This window comes from Megalobrama amblycephala, linkage group LG24 (assembly GCF_018812025.1).
Source record: "Megalobrama amblycephala isolate DHTTF-2021 linkage group LG24, ASM1881202v1, whole genome shotgun sequence".
NCBI lineage: Eukaryota > Metazoa > Chordata > Actinopteri > Cypriniformes > Xenocyprididae > Megalobrama > Megalobrama amblycephala.
The window spans coordinates 32,110,264-32,135,634 of record NC_063067.1 but is presented as its reverse complement, the minus strand read 5'-3'; the positions used below and the strand labels follow the sequence as shown (position 1 = coordinate 32,135,634).

General features: G+C 35.5%; 1 protein-coding gene across 1 annotated transcript in view; it reads left to right on the top strand.

The window, feature by feature from the left end:
- cntn3a.2 (contactin 3a, tandem duplicate 2) overlaps positions 1-25,371 on the top strand; it is a 106,281-nt gene that overhangs the window by 54,934 nt on the left and 25,976 nt on the right. The window contains exons 10-15 of the mRNA XM_048178857.1: positions 102-231; positions 12,464-12,614; positions 14,779-14,906; positions 19,005-19,174; positions 23,443-23,560; positions 24,927-25,085. Of these exons, the coding sequence (XP_048034814.1) occupies positions 102-231; positions 12,464-12,614; positions 14,779-14,906; positions 19,005-19,174; positions 23,443-23,560; positions 24,927-25,085 (856 nt within the window). The remainder of the gene's footprint in view (positions 1-101; positions 232-12,463; positions 12,615-14,778; positions 14,907-19,004; positions 19,175-23,442; positions 23,561-24,926; positions 25,086-25,371) is intronic.

Sequence of the window (25,371 nt, the reverse complement as noted above, 5' to 3'; positions counted from 1 at the left end):
ATTTTATTGATTATATAATGACTAGACTTCAGTCTTTGTTGTTTGAGTTGAATGCACAGCTATTTTAAAATGCTTTTCATTGCTGTTCTTCTGTGTCACAGGACAGGATACAGATAGAGAACGGAGCTCTGACAATCAGCTCTGTAAACCTCTCAGATGCTGGCATGTATCAGTGTGTCGCCGAGAACAAACATGGAATCATTTATTTTGGTGCTGAGCTGGTGGTGTTAGGTAAGAGAGCCTCCTGTACCTTCTCATTTCCAATTATCGTGTGCCTTTGTTCACTTTGCAGCTCCATCCCTGCAAACACAAAACATTTTTACAACATTTCACAACATTGCTTTTTGCTTGCAGTTGCAGTACAATGTTTTTTCAAAAAAGTTCTAGAAACGACACCTAAAAAAAAAAAATATAAAAAAATAAAAAAAAAAAATATATATATATATATATATATATATATATAATTATTTTATCTTATTTATTTACTTGTTTACATTCATTTCCCTTAAATAAATTGTGATTTTTCAAAATATTGTTTTAGCAATTTAAGAGACTGTTTGAATGGCTGTATAAGCCATACATTTCTCATTTGCAAAAAAAAAAATATATATATATAAAGACTTCTGAAGCAACGCTTATATCAGCCTCTAAAAAGTAATATAAATTATATTATAACATTTCTAAATCTTATTTATGTGTTGGTTAGCTGTTTAAGACTAGAGTAAATAGAGTAAATTAAGATGTGGCAGATGTGCTGATATTTGTTCTGCTATGTGCTGTTATTTTAAGATAGACAAAGCAGTTGGTGAAATATTAAAATATTCAAAGGTGGAAAAATATAAAAAATATTAATATTTGATTTTATCACAACTGCCATTCATTTCTCTTAAAGGGGCTTCATGTAAGAATTTTTACGTATTAATCGCTTTTTTTATTGCCACTTTCCCTCACTTTTGAGGTTGTCTATTAAAGCCTTTAGACTGATTTTTATGTGAACGGGTGTGACGGTTACGCTTTCAATGACACATTAAACAAATGCTTACACAATGTTCAGGATAATGCCAAAAGAGCTATTCTGTACTGTAATGTCAACGGGTCATTCAAAGAAAAGGGATTAATTCAAACTCTAGTCTCACATAACCAGATCTATACAGTCTATACACCGCGTTCTAAATTATTATTCAAGTGACATATCAGTAAGATTTCAGTACAATAAACATTCAGATTTTAGTTTTTCTAAGAAAATTTTGTTTGTTTATTTATCCATGTCTTTTTAGATAACTGGTATCAATCTCAGACAAAATAATTTGCCAGATCTATGGAAACCCTACTTAGAGGTTGTTCCACATTATTAAGCAAGTCACAGTTCTCATGACATATGGAGAGGAAGAAAGATCTTTCTGAAGATGAAAAGCATGAAATGGTGCGATGTTGTGCAAAAGGCATGAAAACAACTAATATTGTGTGAAACTGAATGGAGATTATCGAATTATCATAAGATTTGTGAGTGATTTAGAGCACAGCAGAACTCAGTCAGATAAAGGCTTATTAATGAAAGTTCTTGTCAAAAAAAATTAATTATATTAAAAGGGCAGCTATAAAAAAGCCAGTGTTGAGCACCAAACAGGTATTTGAAGCTGCTGGTGTCTCTGGAGTCTCAAGAAGCTCTCCATGCAGGCTGGCAGTTGTGCGTAAAGATGCATTTTAGACACCACTAACCAAACCTCACAGAGAGAAACATTTACAGTGGGTGCAGAAAAAAGACATGGATAAATAAACAAACAAACATTTTCTTAGAAAAACTAAAATCTGAATGTTTATTCTTGCATAATAATTTGGAACGCGGTGTAGTCTCAATCTTACTTTATATTCAAATTGTCATAACAGTGTCATTTTAATGACCTCATCTGTTGACATAATGCAGGGGAATTGCAGAGCAATTGCTGTTTTCTCACTGTCATTTTTGTTGGGTGTTTATTTTGTTATTGAGATGAAAGTGCACAGCACATAATTACATATTAATCTAAACGACGCTCTCAGCAGCGTGGCAGCGTCTGAATATTCGTTAACAGTATATCACTGCAAAGGTATTGCGAACGTGTTTTTACTTCTATCAAAGAACAAAAAAGAACTTCGCTCTGAGTATATCAGGGCATTGAATCACGTTCAAAGTATACCTATACGCCCATGTGCAGCCCAATTTTGGAGACCGTGCGGATGTTCCACGTACAACAGTGCATGTGCGAGTGACTTGAGCGTTTGAAAACAAAATCCACTAGATTCATAGATCCACTAGTGCGCATCGAACGGCCGTGCTCACGGCCAAAGGACTATACTTTGAAAGGCTCACGCGCTCAACTGTGTGAGTTCACTCAGATTTTGCTTCCTTTGTGATGTAGGAAGGGGATCTTACTATAATATTACCGCCCCTTAATCTGCACGTTTCCACCCACGGCGCCATCAGAGTTCCATGATGCATTTTCCAAGTATACCCAGGCCTTCAGTCTCTTGTACATTATGTGTGCATGAGATTTACTCACCCTCAAGCCATTCTAAGTGTATTTGATCTTCTTCTTTCTGATGAACACAATCAGAGTTATATTAATAAATATCCTGAAGCTCCTAAGCTTTATAATGACAGTGAACAGGACAAACGAGTATGAAGCTCAAGAAAGTGCATCCATTCATCACAAATGTACTTCACACATCTCTGGGGGGTTAATAAAGTCCTTCTGAAGCGAAACGATGTGTTTGTGTAAGAAAAATATCCATATTTAACAACACTGTAAAAAACAAATTCATAGTTTTTACAAAATAATTTTGGCAGCTATGGTTGCCAGAATAATTTTGTAAAAAATACAAAAAAACTGTAAACACATTTACAGAACAAACTGTAAATTTTACAGTATAAAACTGTAATTTACAAAAAAGAAAATTTGAATGTAAACCAGTAAATTCAACAATGCACACTACTACTAAAATCTGTTTTGTACCTTTAAAGGTGCCCTCGAATGAAAAATTGAATTTATCTTGGCATAGTTGAATAACAAGAGTTCAGTACATGGAAATGACATACAGTGAGTCTCAAACTCCATTGTTTCCTCCTTCTTATATAAATCTCATTTGTTTAAAAGACCTCCGAAGAACAGGCGAATCTCAACATAACACCGACTGTTACGTAACAGTCGGGGTGTACGCCCCCAATATTTGCATACACCAGCCCACGTTTCCAACATTATAAAAGGCATTAGACAAGGGCAGCCAGTATTAACGTCTGGATGTGCACAACCAAATCATCAGACTAGGTAAGCAAGCAAGAACAATAGCGAAAAATGGCAGATGGAGCAATAATAACTGACATGATCCATGATAACATGATATTTTTAGTGATATTTGTAAACTGTCTTTCTAAATGTTTCGTTAGCATGTTGCTAATGTACTGTTAAATGAGGTTAAAGTTACCATCGGTTATTACTGTATTCACGGAGACAAGAGCTGTCGCTATTTTCATTTTTAAACACTTGCAGTCTGTATAATTCATAAACACAACTTCATTCTTTATAAATCTCTCCAACAGTGTAGCATTAGCCGTTAGCCACGGAGCACTATCAAACTCATTCAAAATCAGAAGTAAACAATATAACAGTATACAATACTCACATAATCCGACGCATGCATGCATGCCGCATGCATGACGAACACTTTGTAAAGATCCATTTTGAGGGTTATATTAGCTGTGTAAACTTTGTTAAGGCACTGTTTAAGGCAAGCGCGAGCTCTGTGGGCGGAGAGCACGGGTTTTAAAGGGGCCGCAGCATAAAATCGGTGCGTTTATAATAGGGCTGAAACGATTAGTCGACATTATCGACAACGTCGACAATAAAAAATTGTTGACAAATATTTTTGTTGTCGAATAGTCTCTTGATCTCATATTTGAAGGGCCTGCAATAACGCGGTGTAACCAGTGGGGCGCTGTAGTGCAATACTGTAATGCAGCCCTCCCGGATCCAATCCAATAAAAGAAGTCAGCGCTTTGGAGAGCATAGTGCAAACGAAGTCGAACTCGTGAAATGTGGGAGATTAACATAACATATAAACATAACAAACATAACGTTTAGCAGAACTACAGAATACTGTCATGCAGGGCCACCAACTCCCATTCAGACTCACTGTTCTCACGCCACACGTTCATTTTCTCACACAGTGAAAGATGCATCGCAGAGCAGAGGACACAGACAACGCACCGACAGATCAGGTTACTTTTGATATAAAACTAAGTCTAAGCTCAGTCAATATTACTACGGAATTCAAACAATACTTGTGGTGGTGACGCTGTTTAACGTTGTGTGGCAGATCGCTGTAACACCTCGGTTCAAGCGGTATGTGAACCTATTCCTCTCTATTACAGCGCGAAATAAACATGAATGAACATCAAAAAGTACTTACTGAAATTAATCCATCTCTATTGTAATCACTTAATCGGAGTTTTAACCGCAGAAAGAAGTCAATAAAACTTGCAAACAAATATATCACACAAAATGTAACATTTACCTCAGGAAAGCCATTCAATGACCATAAACTCGATAGTTTGTGTGTGTGTGTATGTGTATATATATATATATATATATATATATATATATATATATATATACAGTACAGTCCAAAAGTTTGGAACCACTAAGATTTTTAATGTTTTTAAAAGAAGTTTCGTCTGCTCACCAAGGCTACATTTATTTAATTAAAAATACAGTAAATGTAATAATGTAATAAAAATGTAATATTGTGAAATATTATTACAATTTAAAATAACTGTGTACTATTTAAATATATTTGACGAAGTAATTTATTCCTGTGATGCAAAGCTGAATTTTCAGCATCGTTACTCCAGTCTTCAGTGTCACATGATCCTTCAGAAATCATTCTAATATGCTGATTTGCTGCTCAAGAAACATTTATGATTATTTTCGATGTTGAAAACAGTTGTGTACTTTTTTTTTCAGGATTCCTTGATGAATAGAAAGTTCAAAAGAACAGCATTTATCTGAAATACAAAGCTTCTGTAGCATTATACACTACCGTTCAAAAGTTTGGGGTCAGTAAGAATTTTTATTTTTATTTTTTTGAAAAGAAATTAAATGAATACTTTTATTCAGCAAGGATGCATTAAATCAATCAACAGTGGCAGTAAAGACATTTATAATGTTATAAAAGATTAGATTTCAGATAAACACTGTTCTTTTTGAACTTTCTATTCATCAAATAATCCTGAAAAAAAATATTGTACATAAATATTTTGTACAATTGTACACATTAAATGTTTCTTGAGCAGCAGATCAGCATATTAGAATGATTTCTGAAGGATCATGTGACACTGAAGACTGGTGTAATGATGCTGAAAATTCAGCTTTGCCATCACAGGAATAAATTACTTTGTGAAATATATTCAAATAGAAAACAGTTATTTTAAATTGTAATAATATTTCACAATATTACTGTTTTTACTGTATTTTTAATTAAATAAATGTAGCCTTGGTGAGCAGACGAAACTTCTTTTAAAAACATTAAAAATCTTAGTGGTTCCAAACTTTTGGACTGTACTATATATATATATATATATATATATATATATAATATGATATATAATATGTGTGTATGTATGTTGTTGTTTCATTTTTCAAAAAAACCCCACATAATTACATTATATTTTTTTAACCTGAAGGATATTGGTCTATTCAGTTGGCTTGAAAATGATTAAAAATACACTTTTAAAAGCTGAAATGATTTCCTTGTTTTATTTACTAGTTAAAGAACAGTATAACTCAATATTTTAACTAATTGCTAAAGTAGAATAATCGAACAAAGCCTACTGATTAATCAGTGCAATAATCGACGATTAGTCGATTAATCGACCTAATAATCGATAGATTAATCGATTATCAAAATAATCGTTTGTTGCAGCCCTAGTTTATAATGATGCCCCAAAATAGACAGTTAAAAAAATTGATAAAAAAAAATCTATGGGGTATTTGGAGCTGCAACTTCACAGACACATTCAGGGGACACCTTAGACTTATATTACATCTTTTAAAAACATAATCTAGGGCACCTTTAACATATACTGACAACCACCATAATAATGCAGGTGGTAAAAGAGAAAGCCACATAAAGAATCAGAGTGCATCACAAGTAGCAAATGCCAATGCAAACGCAGGTAACCCACAATACTTAAATAATGCAATAAACATTCATTAAACAACAGAACATGTAACATAAAACCCTAATGAACATAACTGATAACAAAAACTATTAAGAAACATGATTTTTTAAACAAAATACGTTCAAATGTGGTGTGTCGCACAGGGAATTGTGGAAACATCAGTTTACAGTTTTTCACTGTAAATTGTACATTGATTTGTTCTTTTTTACTTCTAAAGATTGTAAAATTTACAGCATTTTTTTCTGTGAAAATTACATGAAATGTCTGGTTAGAGCTTTTACAGTTTTTCCCTGTATATAGTACGGGAACTTACTGTTAACCTATTTACGATTTTTTTTCCCATAGCATATTTACAATATTTTACCGTTAAAATCACATTTATTTTTTACAGTGCAAGTTATAGAGTTGAAATATCTAGCTTCCACCAGACCACCTTCTGTATTCAACTTAGAAGAAAGTGTAATGCCTCTCGCCATTCAAAACACTTACACTGTGTCCTATGCCTTCCGTATTCAACTTAGGAAAAAAGGCTTTCTTCGCAATTTGAATATGGAAGGCGGTCTGGCAGAAGCTAGATATTTTACTTTATAACTTGTTAAATATGGATATTTTTTTACACAAACGAATCGCTTCACTTCAGAAGGCCTTTATTAACCTCCTGGAGCTGCGTGGAGTGTGTTTATGAGGGATGGATGGATGCACTTTCTTCAGCTTCAGACTCTTTGGTACCGTTCGATGCCATTATAAAGTTTGGACGAGTCAGGATATTTATTAATATAACTCTGATTGTGTTCATCAGAAAGAAGATCAAATACACCTAGGATGGCTTGAGGGTGAGTAAAGCTTGGGGTAATTTTCATCTTCAAAGTGAACTAATCCTGTTAAGTGTTGGTTACATATTTAAGATTAGCATAGATAGAGTAAAACAAGACGAGCTTTACAAAAGAAATGTTTCCACAATGTACTTGATTTTTTTTTTTTTTTTTTTTTTTTTTTTTTTTTTTTATTATGAGCAGACTTTGAGTCAGAACTTTTTTATATAGCTCTAGTTCAGTTGGCATTACAAAGAAGTGACTAGTGCAGTTTGAAAAAAGTTGAAGTATGGTTCATTATGAATATCAGAACACAGGAGCTGCTCTGAGGTTTTTACAGGCAAATAAACTCTTGAAATGGACTCACACACCAAGGAGCTGCCCTCTTTTCAACATTTCCCATAAGAACATTGATTTTGCAGCATTTAGAGTGGAGTGGCGTGGCACTGTGACTTTTAGTAATGTTAATCCACTATTGATTGGCTGGTGGGAGATGTGGCCGCTGTGTTGACAACATGACAAAGCCACGACTGAGGGGTTCACTGGTGGAAAAACATTGAAGTAGACAGTGACAAAGACCAGAGAAAGATCTTTGTCATCAGCTCAAACAGACACACAGAGGGAGATGGTGGATGGTGGGTAGAGGTCATTAAGGACACCTCTGCTTTCTGAATGCAGCCAATTCCTTCACTGGTCTTTTCTAATGATGTTTGTGTAGGAGCCAGCAACCCTCCACGGGCTAATTAGGTAATAGAGATGCTATTTAACAATGCTTTAGGCCACAGCGTGTTCGCTATGACAGCGCATAAGCAGCTTTCCCATTCGCAGCATCGGATAAACGCTGCTTCTCGGCAGAGAAGATACATTAGACCCAATTAGTGCTAGTCTCTTAGTGTTACGTCATTGTTATCGGAAAATGTCTTTCATATAAGGGCTACTTTAAAAGCTGGATAACTTATATAAACACTGGTGTCGTCTATCTGTGAAGTATCAGCATGGCTTGATGTTATTCCTTATTTAAACAGGTTTAGGGGAATTTTGTACCAAACCCATCCATTTTTAATAGGATAGTTCACTCGGAAATTAAGACAAAGAAGCAAGTTATTTTTCATACAATGACAGGATTATTATTATTATTACATTTCAAATTTTTGGGGTCAGCACATTTGTTTTTAATGTTTTTAAAGAAAGTCTTGTATGCTCACCAAGGCTGCATTGATTTTTTGTAAAAAAAAAATATAGTAAAACAGTAATATTGTGAAATATGATTACAGTTTAAAATAACTTTTTTTCTATTGTATTATATTTTAAAATGCAATTTATTCCTGTGATTTGCAAAACTGATTTGGTGCTCAAGTATAATTTTTTATGATCATTGTTAAAAAAAAGAATAATTTCAAAAGAAATTAATTATTTGGGATAGAAATCTTTTGTAACAGTGTTTCACTTTATATATACACAGTGTGTTTATATACAGTACAGTCCAAAAGTTTGGAACCACTAAGATTTTTAATGTTTTTAAAAGAAGTTTCGTCTGCTCACCAAGGCTACATTTATTTAATTAAAAATACAGTAAAAAACAGTAATATTGTGAAATATTATTACAATTTAAAATAACTGTGTACTATTTAAATATATTTGACAAAGTAATTTATTCCTGTGATGCAAAGCTGAATTTTCAGCATCCTTACTCCAGTCTTCAGTGTCACATGATCCTTCAGAAATCATTCTAATATGCTGATCTGCTGCTCAATAAACATTTATGATTATTTTTAATGTTGAAAACAGTTGTGTACTTTTTTTTTCAGGATTCCTTGATGAATAGAAAGTTCAAAAGAACAGCATTTATCTGAAATACAAAGCTTCTGTAGCATTATACACTACCGTTCAAAAGTTTGGGGTCAGTAAGAATTTTTATTTATTTATTTTTTTTTAAAGAAATTAAAGAAATGAATACTTTTATTCAGCAAGGATGCATTAAATCAATCAAAAGTGGCAGTAAAGACATTTATAATGTTACAAAAGATTAGATTTCAGATAAACACTGTTCTTTTGAACTTTTTATTCATCAAATAATCCTGAAAAAAAATATTGTACACAAATATTTTGTACAATTGTACACATTAAATGTTTCTTGAGCAGCAGATCAGCATATTAGAATGATATCTGAAGGATCATGTGACACTGAAGACTGGAGTAATGATGCTGAAAATTCAGCTTTGCAATCACAGGAATAAATTACTTTGTCAAATATATTCAAATAGAAAACAGTTATTTTAAATTGTAATAATATTTCACAATATTACTGTTTTTTACTGTATTTTTAATTAAATAAATGTAGCCTTGGTGAGCAGACGAAACTTCTTTTAAAAACATTAAAAATCTTAGTGGTTCCAAACTTTTGGACTGTACTGTATATATAATATTTTACAGTCATGTGAAAAAGAAAGGACCCCCTATTGAATTCTATGGTTTTATGTATCAGGACATAATAAAAAATCATCTGGTCCTTGGCAGGTCTTAAAATTAGGTAGATACACCCTCAGATAAACAACAACACACGACATACAACACTGTGTCATTATTTATTTAACAAAAACTAGGCCAAAATGGAAAAGCCATGGGTGACAGACACCCTTATTGTTAACATAGGAATTAAGAGGGTAAGTAGCAGTCAGGCGCTACTAATTAAATGTCTTTTATTAATTGATCATCAGCAAGCGTGAGCACCTCTATAAAAGCAGAAGTTTGGCAGTTTGCTGGCCTGGAGCCAAGGAAGAAAGACATCAGCGATTGTTGATGCCATCAATCTGAGAAGGGTTATACGGCCACTTCTAAACATTTTAAAGTCCAACCTTCTACAGTGAGGAATTATTAACAAGTGGAAAACATTTAATTTACATCCCAGCAAATTCACCCCAAGGTCAGACCATGTAATACACATAGAAATCGCAAAACACCCAAGAACTACACCTCAGACTCTACAGGTCACAGTTAAAATCTTAAATGTTAAAGTTCATGGCAGTACGATTAGAAAAAGATGGGACAAGTGTGGCATGCTCGGAAGAGGTGTAAGTTGTAAAAGCCTCTTCTCTCTAAAAAGAACACGGCAGCATGGCTTAGGTTCGCAAAGTTGCATCTGAACAAACCTCCAGACTTATTGAATAATGTCCTTTGGACAGACGAGACCAAAGTGGAGATGTTTGACCATAATACAGAGCACCAAGTTAGGCGAAAACCAAACACAGCATATCAGCACAAATCGACTGTCCATCACACCGGTGAAGGGTTGTTGATTTTTGGCTTGTTTTGAAGCCACAGGTCCTGGGGATCTCACAGTCATTGAATCGACCATGAACTCCTCTCTATACCAAAGTATTCTAGAGTCAAATGTGAAGAGATCTGTCCAATAGCTAGAGCTTGGCCAATACTGGGTCATGCAACGAGACAATGATCGTAAGAACACCAGCAAATCTACACCAGAACGGCTGAAAAAGAAAACAATCAAGGTGTTTCAATGACCCAGTCAAAGTCCAGACCTCAACCCAACTGAAATGCTAAGAGAGCTCTGCATAAACACATGCCCGCAAACCTCAATGAACTGAAGCTATGTTGTAAAGAAGAGTGGGCCAAAACTCCTCCAGAAAGATGTGAGAGACTGACAAAGTCATACAGAAAAATACTCTTTCAACTTACTTCTTCTAAAAGTAGCTCTACAAGCAATTGAATCACAGGGTGTAGTTAATTTGTCACACATGGCTTTTCCATTTTGGCTTTATTTTTGTTAAATAAATAATGATACTGTGTAATATGTCATGTGTTGTTGTTTATCTGAAGTTGTATTTACCTAATTTGCTAAAGACCTGGGGCCGTATTCACAAAAACGTAGCTAAATTGCCGATTTAGGAGAAACTCTTAAAAATAATTGGTGTGTCAGTCCTAATTTTAGGACTCCTAAATTTTTGCTCTGAGTATTTCACAAAGCATTTTAGCTCCTAAATCTGTGAAACGCTAGTAGTCAAGAGGACTCCTAAGTCACTAAGACCAAATCACAAACAGTCCTAATCCACCCAAAGACACTGTACACCATTGAGGCAATAGAGATAGACCCTTAGTTGCTGAACCTTTTCTTCATAAATGCAATACATTTTGATTTATAGATTTGAAAAATCTTTAACATATAAATAAATATTGTCCGATTACCTGTGGCAGTGGTTTTCATGAGTTCACACTTACAAATGATTGAATAGAGTAATAAAATATACATTAAGCCTATTTGGTGTTTGAGGATTGAGGGTTCCGAGCTTGGAATTTAGCCCAAATCCAAAGTTCTCCCCGTATCCCCAGCCGAGAATGAGGAGCGGTGTGGCGGAGGGATGCAGAAAACTGTCGAAGTAACTAGGCGAGTCGGCTCTCGTCTGTGTATATATTCCTCCTCTCGAGCTGATTAGAAAAACTGTTCAAATGTGTTTTTCCCAAACTTTGTTTATAAAACATAATTTGTCGCTTGAATTCTGCATTCTCCTGAGATGCAGACATCCAAGAGGTGGACAATTAACTGTATATACTAGTTTAATTAGTGACACTTTGCCTACATTTTAAAACCTTTATGGCAACATTTTATTTTAACTGTGCCAATATTTTTATTAAAAAGTTATTTATTTGAATAGGGCAACATTTGTATTTTAAAACCTTTTTTAATATGGAAACATGACACCTTATTCTACAATATTTCTATGATTAAATCGCTGACTCCTCCCCCATCAGCCAATCACTGTGTGTATACTCCATAGACTTCAGTCTATTCCTTAGTAAAAGTTTGTCTCAGCAGCTTTGTGAATAGGTTTTAAGAGAAAACTCTTAGCTAAGAACTTTTACTGCTATTTAGGAGAACTCTTAGTGGTAAGATAAAATGATATATACAAACCCGATTCCAAAAAAGTTGGGCCACTGTACAAATTGTGAATAAAAACAGAATGCAATGATGTGGAAGTTGTATTATTTATTCTAAAAGATGTCAAATAGTGGGAAATATTGTATTCCAAAATTAAGATCTTTGCAGATTTTTTGGACTCTCCCAATAAAGAATTGGCCAGATTGTGGGAGAAAAAACTAGAACCACACAGCATAATGAGGAACTGCACCATGCAAATTGCATTCATCACTAATTTTCTTACCCGATTTGCATAATTCCTTTAGTGAATCGCTAAAACAACACAGAGAGCGTGCAAGCGAAGTCCCTCCAGAATTTTCATTGAACTGTTTCTTGAAGAGAAAATGCTAAAGTGGTCCTAGATCAGCAGAGCACACACACACACACACACACACACACACAACACTGCTTTCGGCCGTGCTGTTCATTTACAGTTATGTGCACAGGGCACCCATGCCTGAGGCAGCAGTTTGACTCTCTTGGCCCTGTGTTTTTCCACAGCCTCACCCCCAGACTTTTCCAGAAGCCCTCTGAGAGCTCTGCTTAAAGCCAAGACAGGCAGCACAGTCACCATGGAGTGCAGGCCGCAGGCCTTTCCCATAGCCGTCAGCCTGTGGAGAAAAGGCAACGAACCGCTGCAGAGCACTGAGAGGTACGGATACAATCTTTTTTTTCTCCTTTTTCTTTTCCTTATTCCTCGTATTCCTTCCTTCTGACCATCTATTCATACGAGGCTTCACCCCAGGGGCTCTGCTATGTTCACACGTTCTCTGCGCAGGCTGCAACTTAACAGTTATCAAAAGGAAGCTGCATTGCCAATTGTGGTAGCTCACTGACCATAACACTCATGAATTATGAAGCAGGCCATTAAGCCTGGCCGGCAGGAGGTCGCTCTGCATTTTGGGTTGAGTCTGTCAAGTATGAAATGATTCCTGGTAGGAGGCCACTTGAGGAAGCGCAGCGGATCGCAAGCTTGGCTCTTTTTATAATGAAGTTGGATTAAATAGTATGGGACGAATCCTGTCAAGGGTGGAGAACTATTGTCAGAAAACAATAGATTTGCATTAAGCCACAGTTGTTTGTTTTTGAGAGCATTCTGGGACACATCCACAGTCCAATTTAACTGTAAGCGCATTGCCGGGGAATTGCGCATTAGGACATTAACATTCCAGTACTCGGTTACCGGCATTTGCTATCTGGTACTCCGGAGGATGTATTGAGAACCACTGTTGATAGATAGGGGAGAGCAGAGGCAATTGTACAATCTTTTACATGTTTTTCTTCAGAAATCACACACTGCTATACATCTATGTGCCATCAGTAATGAGTGCCATTACATTTTTACATTGAGAAAGCTTTGAGCATTTTTTTTTTTTTTTTTTTTTTTAATAAAAGAAGTTAGCATTACAGGGATGATTGTAACATCAGAAAAATGCTGGGAAACAAGAGAAACATAATAGCATTCATTATAGTAATATTTTAACAAAATAATTGCTTCAATATAAATTAGCATTGCTTATTAGTCTTTTTTTATGTGTATGGTGCTAATTCCTTTAGCTCTCAGGAATAATATTCACTATCATTCAAAATTTGGGGTCTGTACGATTTTTTTTTAAAGAAATGAATACTTTTTTTGAGCAAAGACGCAATAAATTGATTAAAAGTGACAGCAAATTATTTTACATATAGCCTACAGTAGATTGATATTCCAAACAAATGCTCTTCTTTTGGATGTTCTTTTCATGACAGTTTCCACAAAAATATTAGGCCACGCAACAGCTTTCAACATAATCAGAAATGTTTCTTGAGCAGTAAACAATCATATTAGAATGATTTCAGCTTTAACATCACAAGAAAAAAAAAAAAAAATCAAATTATTAAAATTGAAAACAATTCTGTTTAAATTTTAATAATATTTCACAATATTGCTGTTTTAATGTATATTTAATCAAGTAAATGCAGCCTTGAAGAGCATTAAGAGACTTCTTTCAAAAGCATTAATAAATCTTACCGACCCCAAAATTTTGACTGGTAGTGTATGTTTAAGTAAAATTTTAAATATGTTATAGCCTTTTCTATTAAATATATATTGATCAGCTGATGAGCCAAAATCTGTATTCAACTAGATAGTTTAATGAATGTTCATTACATATTTAAAAAAAAAAAATAATAATAATTCTTCTATTTCAGTCATGCAATTGTGTTTTATTACTAGTTTAACTATATATTGTAGTTTAACTACATATACATCCAAAAAAATCTACCTTGAAATCATTGAAAATATTTTTGTTGTAAATATTAATGTGTAGATGTAAACTACACGTTATACATAGTTCTTACTAAAGGGTTAAAGTGCCATAGATGGCACTTACAGGCAAATAGCAATTAAATCAAATCGAAAGCACTTCAAATGATAGGCACTTAACATGCACATGATGAAAATAAGGTTTGTATTTTATTTTATTTAGATTAAGAGTATGTTATAATTGCAGAAATAGTCATAAAGGGTTGGAAGGAAACCTAATTCAAATAATGGGGCAGTAGATTGAGCGATGCAGCCCGCTGTTATAGCTCGTCGGCTTTACGTTTCGTGTGAACACACATTCTTCAGCTTCATCGACTCTCGGGCAGCTGTATGCACAGAGCCATGGAGAGTGTCCAATGTACAAAGATTTATGTTCCATTCAAAAGAAACACATTATGTTTTTTAACACATTTCCACTGTTCCCGAAAGATAAAACACATTTATACTCGGAATGTAGCTCCATTATGAGTTAACCAATTTGATTTGAGAGGATTGTGGTTCTCTCCTTTAGGATAACTTTTCTCCCTGATGGAACACTTAGAATTACGAATGTGACCAAGATGGACGGGGGAAACTATGCATGCTTGGCTAGAAACCAGTTTGGCGTGGCCAGCACTACAGGAAGACTGCTGGTCACAGGTAAGGATTACTATAACAGTATTACAGTTTGGGCTTCATCCTTGCTTTTCCTGCAGATACAAGTCATTTTAGAGTGTCATTCAGCTGTGGGAATGTTATGTGGGAAGTGGTGATTTGTCTGCAAACTCTGGGGGCTTCACAGTTTCAGGCAACTGTGTTCTTGGTATGGCTGCACAATTAATCAAAACCATGACAGTTTCTTAAAGGGATAGTTCACCTAGAAATGAAAATTCTGTCGTCATTTACTCATCCTCTTGTTGTTGCAAATGTTGCATACTGTATAGTGGGTACAAGGCTTGACATTAAAGGTGCCGTAGAACGTCTTTTCAAAAGATGTAATATAAGTCTAAGGTGTCCCCTGAATGTGTCTGTGAAGTTTCAGCTCAAAATACCCAATAGATTTTTTTTAATTAATTTTTTTAACTGCCTATTTTGGGGGATCATTAACTATGCGCCAATTCAGGCTGCGTCCCCTTTAAATCTCTCGCTCCCTACCCCCCCGAGCTCTCGACTATAAGTGCAGTTATACAGTGCATAAACAAAGTTCACACAGCTAATATAACCCTCAAATGGATCTTTACAAGATGTTTGTCATGCATACTGTATGCATGCGTCGGATCATGTGAGTATAGTATTTATTTGGATGTTTACATTTGATTCTGAATGAGTTTGAGGCTATGCTCCGTGGCTAAAGCTAACATTACACACTGTTGGAGAGATTTATAAAGAATGAAGTTGTGTTTATGAATTATACAGACTGCAAGTGTTTAATAATGAAAATAGCGACGGCTCTTGTCTCCGTGAATACAGTAAGAAACAATGATAACTTTAACCACATTTAACAGTACATTAGCAACATGCTAACAAAACATTTAGAAAGACAATTCACAAATATCACTAAAAATATCGTCATATCATGGATCATGTCAGTTATTATTGCTCCATCTGCCATTTTTCGCTGTTGTTCTTGCTTGCTTACCTAGTCTGATGATTAAGCTGTACACAGATCCAGACGTTAATACTGGCTGCCCTTGTCTAATGCCTTGAACATGAGCTGGCATATGCAAATATTGGGGTCGGTCATATTAATGATCCCGACTGTTGCGTAACAGTCAGTGTTATGTTGAGATTCGCCTGTTCTTCGAGGTCTTTTAAACAAATGAGATTTACATAAGATGGAGGAAACAATGGTGTTTGAGATTCACTGTATGTCATTTCCATGTACTGAACTCTTGTTATTCAACTATGCCAAGGTAAATTCAATTTTTTTTCTATGGCACCTTTAACAGCTGCCAACCCGCCAAATACGGGTGGATTTCAACAGTGGCGCATAACGCAGTCACTCCCACTAGCCACTTTGGCAGGTTGAATTTTATAGAAAATATATACATTTTTCAATTGTAGTATTTTTAAAAAGCATCTGAAATAATAAACTAAGTGCAATGTGGTGTTGTCAAAAATACTGATTTTTTTCTATACATATCGATACTGAAATATCCAAAATGCTTCCAGTACTCATTTTCTGCAGAACAGATACACAATACCAGCTGCACTCTATCTCTCTCATCTCTCCGACAGCGAGTCGACACACAAACCCTCCTCCCCTCACTCACTCGTTTCATTTGCTCCAGATGAATATTGTTGCTGTTACAGGGCTTGAGTTTGGGATTTCACATATCGTACAGATTTTGTGCTCACACCCAAATGTGCACACATAAAGCTGCCTCTCAGTACTAAATTGAGTTCTTTTTCACTGCTTATTGTGCTTAAAAAGTCAAATACACACAAAATAATGTCAAAATGCCGAACAGTTATGTTTTAAGTGAACATAAAGAGTTAAGAAAGAAAGCGCATGTGTAACAGTATTATGGATCCATGCATCAGGTCTTAAAGTGACAGCAGCCTAATATACATGCTGCCAAATTATGAGATAATATTAAAAATATCTCTATGGCAGATTTCTCCCATGGTTTTGATGTCAATATTGTGGCCAATGAAAATGCTGAATGGCTAGTAACTTTGGAAAAAACACTAGCCACTAGCAAAAAGGTTAATGTCAAGCCCTGAGTAGGTACTACAATTGATTTGAAATTTTCTTCCCAACCGGTCACTGCCTTGTGACCTACGGCATCAGCTGTGTGACGGAATAAAGAAAATCAAACGAGTTTGGGACAACATGAGGGTAAATGCTCAGTGAATTTTCATTTTTGGGTGAACTATCCTATCCTAATCTATCCTAACCTGGAATTTACAACAAAACAACAAATAGATTCAGCTGAAAGAGTAAATACAAAGGTGTCCTGCACACGGACTTCTTTTTCATATAGTTCTGTTTTTATAATGCATTCTGACAGAAAAGTTGTTTGATTGCTTTCTGGGGCTTACATGCTCCTCTAGTATAATGCGATGGGTTGAGCGGTTCAGCTCTCCAACCGGCAGGGGTTTTTTTCTTTCCAGCTCAACTCAACAGGGATGGGATACAGTGGCTTTTTGTGTGTTGTTGTAATTACCCATTTTCACGCTCCGCTTATGGCATTGCAATTACCCTGGATTACACTAATGGAGTGTGTGAGGGTGTAGGTTATAGGTTGAGCATGCACAATTTAGAGAGAAAAATATAGAATGCTGCATTTGCACTCTGGGTTTTGCTGAGGTTACTACATCAGAGTCTTTTACAGCAAACTCCACCCCTGCAGATTTGAATATGAATCTGAAAGGAAGCAATTGTGCACTTGTATAAACATTAATGTAGTTAAAGGGGTTATATCAATTAAATAGAAATTAAATTTTCCTTGATTGTTTGAAATAAGAGTTCATTACGCTATACATTTTTTTTTTCTTTGTCCTTTGTTGTTTGATTAACATTAAAAACACAGACAGCAGCAGGAATATCAGGCTGCTGTCACTTTAATACCTTATGCAAAGATCTAATATACTGACACTGTACACATGTACACATACAACTGTTTACATTCTCTTAAAGGTGCAATATGTAAGATTCTTGCAGTAAAATAACCAAAAACCACTAGGCCAGTGTTATATATTTTGTTCACTTGAGTACTTACAACATCCCAACATCCCAGTGTGTAACAGTGTCTCACAGCAGCCGTCGAGCGAATGCACAGAGTAACGTTATAACATCATTTTCAACACTCTCAAATGTATCTAATATGATAAACAGAGCTGCGTTACCTCATACTCATGACCGGAAAAGCGGAAGCGGCGCCGGCGACTGTGTCATAATAAAAGTCCCCCTGCTCGTGAGGCGTGTGTTGATCAGTCGCTCCAGCTCCTCGTTCAGAACTTTTGTGTCTTTTGTGTAACAAAACTTTATTTTACCTTATTTAAAAGATCACCAATAAAAAAAAAAAAACATACACATCATCCAAAATTCTCAGAAAATGACAAATTTTCACCAAAAACAGTACATATTTTTCCATCAAAACTCCAAATCTTTTTAAAACCCTCCATATTATCCATAAAACCATAACATTTATACTCTAAAAATATTCTAGCTCTGACAATGCATTTAAGAAACACAAGAGCATCAATATTATTGTTTTTTTTTTTTTTCAATTTTCCTTGTTCGTGTTTAGTTACAGTATCTTTTTGCTTCTGCCATGGTATTAAAAAAATTCTACATCAAAAATAGAGAGTGAGAGACTACTAAGCACAATAATACAGAAGATAAAGCTTTAGCGTCCTAAACCTGGTGGGTGAGAGAAAAATCCCATTCGTTTTCTTCATAGAGAAATGGGTTTTTAGCAATAATGTATAAACCTTTGAAGACCTTCAATGAGCTCCACGGTTGTTAATATGCTTCTGCAGAAGTCCATCACAGTGCTTCCTCATGGGATTAGTAGTTCATTCACTGATAAGGACACAGTCTAGTACCATTGTCTGTTTCGTATTTTCAAATACTATCTTTAATGTGAATCTTTGAGTTGGTTGGTGTGGTTCCAGGCTCAGAGCTCTTGTACATAGAGCAGCATATTTCAGGTTTTGCAAAAATGTTTTCCTTATAACACAAATTTTTTATTCAAATGAATCAACCTTATTGACTGACCATTGAGTAAAGCTGAGTGTGATTTTGAGCAGATCCCACACAAATCACCCAGGGTCCGGTGGACATGGAGATCATCGTCGGGGAGAGCATTGTGCTGCCCTGCCAGATCTCCTGTGACCCTGCTCTGGATGTTTCTTTCTCCTGGGCCTTCAATGGGCAGCTCCTCAATAAACTGGATCAACATTATGAGCATGTGGGTGGGGTAAGTCATATTTTATTAGATACGCTCTCTATCTGTATTCTATTCTGCCTAATGTTTAATGTGTCATAAAACTGTGGAAAGATTTTCAACAAATTTCAATCATTTGAGCCTCACCAAACAGTTTCTTAAAGGTACACTCAGTCATTTTTTTTGTTTATGTTGTTGTTTTTTTATGGCAGCTGTCTTGGACTAATTTTAATTCAAAGTCAGCATGAAATGGAATTTGCAATAGTCTTTTCTTCCCTCTTGTGACACATATTTGAGTGAAAAAATGTAGGACGGGACTTGATTTTGTCCGTTGGGATTGATTGGATGGTTGTGCTTTACTATTGGTCGATCTCATGTGAGTGACAGGTTGTCCCGACACGTCATCAGAGAAGAGATGAGATGTCGCTGCAAGAGAGAGGGGAAGTCATTTTGCTTACAAGGGCACATGTATATGTGTACAGATAAATCATTTATATTAAATACTGCAATATTCCATAATTGATGGATGCTGAAATGCCTGAAGTCTGCATCATACTCTGTGTGAATGCACATGATTTTAAACAGATTTATCAAAAGTACTATTTCATTTCTTTGTGTAAAACCTTAATAATGAGGAAAAATACTGAGTGCACCTTTAATGTCTCGGTACCATATAGCTCTTACAACGAATGAATTTATTATTCTCTTTATGCTCAACAAAAGTCTGATTCTGAACAGATACATCCAGTAGTTTACTGCATAATGCTTCTATTGTGCTATGAGCCAGACCTACTGTTAAAAATGTGGAAGAGTTGGCAGGGATCAATTTATCACTCTCTTTTTGAGTTTTAAGCTGCTGCTTCCACTGCTTAGCAGCCACTTCGTTCACTTTGAGCTGCTTTTCCGTCCTCTTCACAGAATAAAAATCAATCCATCAAAGTTTTGCCTTCAACGATCTCAAGTGTAATATCCTCATAAGGCTTTTGAATGGTCAGATCTCACATCTCCGATTGCTTTTCTCTGGGATGTAATGACGACTTTCTGGAAATAGTAATGACTGAGAGAATGCCCTAATGAGGACTGACTGGTCAATATTGGATGTGCATGACTCAACTGAGCAATCCTTAAACAGATTCATTAATCACCACCCCCAAAGCCATCAAAAAGATGATTTCTTTCTCAAATAAGGTTGCATATTTTAGGGAATTAAATGAGTTTGTGTTCTGCGTTGTGGAAGCAGCAGCAAAATAAAATTATTTTTGACTTTTATATAATTATGATAATTTCATGATAAATCTGAACAGAAAATGTAAAGGTTTTCGACATTTGGACACACACATACTGTAGGAAACGCACTCATCTTCATTTAAGCCAGTGATTCTTCTCAGTAATTATATTCCAGTTCTTATGAATTCTCTGATGCCACCCGTCTTGTAGGATTATCAGCGTGAAGTCCACGGCTTGGATGAACTCATTTCCATAATGAAGCTAAATTTGTAGCCTAATGTCCTTACTGCTGAAATTGCAGATTTACCTCTTGTTTGCCAACCACAATCTCACCCTTAGATAAGAGCACACATCTTATCTCGTGTAATTTAATTGAGTTGAAATCTAAGCACTTTTTATTAAATTAGTGAAGTTGTCCGTGCCAAAGATTTTAGCGCAGCACAGACAATCAACATCCAAGCGAATCAGTGTCTATGAACAATAGCAATAAAGGATCCATTCTATTAAACTGAAGATTATTGACAGATGGGGGAATAAAGTAGGAATTAACCCTTAAATGCATGAATGTTTCACCAGTCATTATTACATATTTGGTGAATCGGATCTAAATCTAACACGGATGGATCTCTAACTGCTGCAATGGTATAAAACTCTCATGATGTTTTAATAACATTTACATAAGAATGAAATAAAGCATATTTTGTAACTCGTAAGGGTTCAGTTTGAGCAGATGCTTTTTACAATCAGAGCTCATTTCCCAGTACATTCCAGCATCTGGCTCATATTCACGATCTCAACCATTTTCTTCATCTTCAGATATCATTTTCACCGCCTTCCAAATCAATATTTCTATCGCTGACAGCTTCTTTACCAGATCCACCATCAAGTGACAGTGACACTAATATTTGATTGCGTTCAGTACTTGCTCTGCAGCAAATCACTGAGCCATTTCAAGTTTTGCTGATGATACTTGCATATTTAGTTTTATGCCTGCTGTAATTATGGGTCACTGTGATTTTTCCAAGTAAGACATGTTCCTGCATCAACATATTTTGCTTTATTTTCCTGTCTGAAAACTTCCTGTCTCCTCTCCTAACCCTACCCATTAGTTATCCCTAAAATCAGAGGGAAATGATACTGTAGATGAATAACACTGATGTAGAAGCACCTAACCCTGGTTGTAAGCCTGAACTTGACATCGACTATAACTGTAACTCAACTCTGATTGGTCGACTGGAATGTTGTTCAGGAACATGTTCTACTTGGTGAAATCACATTCACTGGTGATTATAAGTGAAATATCACATCATCATTGTTTATCAGATATTGCCACCTTGAGGAATAAAGGTGAATTGCACGTATTGTTGAGTATAAAAAAAATATAACACTATTACATACCTTGGGTCGCTAGCGACCCTATACACTTTTTACAAAAAATAATTAGAAAACAGACATTCTTTCAGGGTATTAAATGATGTCCCGGGTCTCTAAGGGTTATATGCACCCACTGATAGAGCTGTTTATTAACATGTCCACATGGTTTTAGTGTCGATTTCAACAAAAGGGGTGCTGTTTGCAGAGTAGGTGAGTTTTTGCACTGAAATTCCATGTGAAAGTGACACAAATGTAAATTCGTCCATGAGAATTTATCATTGAAATTTCAATGCCTAATTTAACACACAAAGCAAATTTTAATGTTGTTAAACCATATAGCAAACCAAGAATTTAGCATCGATAAGACTTTTTAAAATGTTTTTGAAAGAAGATTCTCTTCTGCTCACCAAGGATGAGGTTATAATAAAACATGAATATTGTATAAATATAATTTATTTCTGTGATGCAAAGCTGAATTTTCAGCATCATTACTCCAGTCTTCAGTGTCACATGATCCTTCAGAAATCATTCTGATATGATGATTTGATGCTCAAGAAACATTTCTTATTATTATCAATGTTGAAAACAGTTGTGCTGCTTTTTTTTTTTTTTGTGAAAATACATTTCAAAAGAACAACATTTATTTGAAATAGAAATCTTTTGTAACTTTATCAATGTCTTTACTGTCAAATTTGATGCATCTATGCTGGATAAAAGTATTAATTTATAAAGCATTAAAAAAAAAAAACACTTTCTGAACCCAAACTTTTAAATAGCAGTACAAATTTATTTATCTTTTATGGCAGTATAGCATGTTAATTGAATGAGTGAATAAATGAATGAATTCCTACATTCAAAACATCTAAATGTAAATGAAGAGCAATGGAGTGGAACAAAAATGCTGGAGTCTTGAGTTTTTAAAAGTTCTCTGTTCTTTTAACATAGTTTATTCAGTGCTTTCGTCTTCCACAATGGAATTGGCTTGTTTTCTTTGGATATACAGATACATGCAGCACATCAGTTTTAACCAGCTGACAGCCCTAGTTTTATTATAAAGAATAAAAGTTAGTTTATCAGAGAGTACTTTACAATGTATGAGAATTCTGACGCTCTTTTCATTGGATAATTACATGTATCATGATGATTATAAGTGGAAATATCTTTATTACTTTACCTGTTTTCACAGTACTTCATCTGTTCCCTTTGATTGAGTACTTTTTTTAAAGTTCACATCCACTCTTATGAACAACTTTCTTCATCTTTATTAGATTAACAAAGGCATTTAATTGTCTAGCGTGGATTTAGTATTCATCACTTGCACAGTTTCGTATCACAGGGTTTCGGCACACTGAATCCAATCACACAACCTCTTAAATGTGATTAAGCTCTAATTAGCCAATTAGCGAGTGAGTTTGGTAGCTGGATTCTGTGCGGTGCCGAAGGAGCCTAAGGGTTGGCCAGAGGGAATGTTTGTCCATGACGGACGTTTCAAATATAGCAGCGAACAGCCTTTGCCAAAAGTCATCCATTAGCTGTGGAGTTGGGCCACATTTTCATTCCCAAACCCAGCAGGGTGTCTACACTTACTGAATCACTTGCCGAGGAATATAGCAAACAACTCACCCATCTTCCTGTCACTTTAAAGTCTCGGCTGATAGAGTGGATAGTAATGCGTATGTGTGTGTTGTTTATATCTCTAGAGTACATCTGGAGATTTGATGATACGGAATATACAGCTGAAACACGCCGGGAAATACGTCTGTGTGGTTGACACGGATGTCGAGAGTTTATCGGCTGCAGCTATTTTAATCGTGAAAGGTAAGAGAGCGACGGCCAGGGATTCGGGCGAGCTTCAAATGTAGGGTTGGGATTTGGAAGGAAAACCTGATAGAAAGACAAAAATGCTGTCCTTGCTTTGCCAAGGAAATGTATCTGTCTGTTGAATTGATCCATTATTACATGTTCCATTAGAGGTAATTAGAGGAACATATCAAAGCTGTTTATCAAAGGTCACAAATGAGTTTTAGCCGGATCAATATCTTTCAATTGAAATTAGATTGACATGCCAACTTTTACTGCCAGAGCCTATAATAATGCTTTATAACAGCATAAAATTAACAATCGCTGTAAGCACAAAACGCAAGTAATAACTGGCTGTAGTGAGCAAATGAAATCAGTTGGTTTAAATCACTTAAATTATGGCAAAACAAGTATTAATATCAGCTTAAACAACTAAAAATTAAGATATATCTTATTTTAATTCATCCCCTCAACAACCTTTTTTTTTTCCTTTGAAAAACCAGGGTTCCTACCTGAATAGACAATGAGCCAAATTATAAATGTGATTTCTAGATCTGAAAAAGTCATGTAAATTAATAAAATCATAATACTCAATGGAGATTTTTATAATGGATATACATTTTTCTAGTTATGCCAAACTCTTAAATATTTTATTGTGTAGAAAGTGTGAGTATTCTTAAAAATCATTAACCCTAAATCATGAACAACTGGAAAAGTCATTGGTTAAAAGAGTGGGAAGCCTGAAGAGCATTCAGCTGTTAAATTCGCAGAAACTAGGAGTGACTGGCTTTCCAATATTGATATGGACAATGGAGGGTTGAGATGCACAATTTAAATTGTGTAAATGTTAGTCCAAAAGCAAAAATGAAGAAAAAATTCTACTTTGTCTTCATGTTTTTGTGATGGGTGCCTTTTAAGTGAGAAACAAAGACTGTTTGATCTTATAAGCGATGCTGCGAGTGACACAATGACCTGCGCTGACAAAACCACAAAACATTTAGCTTCATTTCCTCATATTTCCCCCAAAAGAGTGTGAATTTGACAAAGCAAGACAATTCTCTGCACATTTTAATTGGAAGAACCAATTAAAGATGTGCAGAGAAATGCCTGCTTGCAGCTTTTCAAAGAAGACATGCTGTAGCTGTTAAGAAAACAGCTCGAGCCTCTGAAAAGCTTTGCTATGATTCTCAAAGAGATCTAGCGTTCCCACAAAAGCAACAGCTTAAAATGTAATAACACCTTTTAGAGACTGGCCTTATATCACAGAAGCTTAGTGAGGTGATAAGAGGAGAGCTTCCTGGCAGGGGGCGAGTAAGGTTAGATGTCAGTGAAGGTAACTTCATTTCTAATTGCTAATTCACCGCTAATTGTCTGATTGAATCAGGTCCCCCAGGAGCTCCAGATGGCGTAACAGTGGAGGAGATCACGGACAGCACGGCTCAGCTTTCTTGGAGACCCGGCCAGGATAATGGCAGCCCCATCACAAGCTATATCATCCAGGCCAAGACAGCTTTCACAGTGGGCTGGCAAGCGGTGAACACGGGTAACAATACAGGATTAGCTAAAGCTAGTCAAGCGGAGCATCAATTCAGCGAGAGGCTGAAATTACCATAGCACGTCTCATGTGCTTTTTAGAAAGAAGCTTATGCTCGCTTTGAGTACATATAAGGGCCTCTAAGTACTAATGCAAAACTACTTAATCTGGTCTCTTGCCCTGCTGCTCGAATTCGAATTCATTGAAACAACATCCCACCCAGAAAGAGACATGGAACAGAACGAGTTTTTATGTTTCGTGACATTTCTGGCTTACTGTAAACATTGGCTCAAAA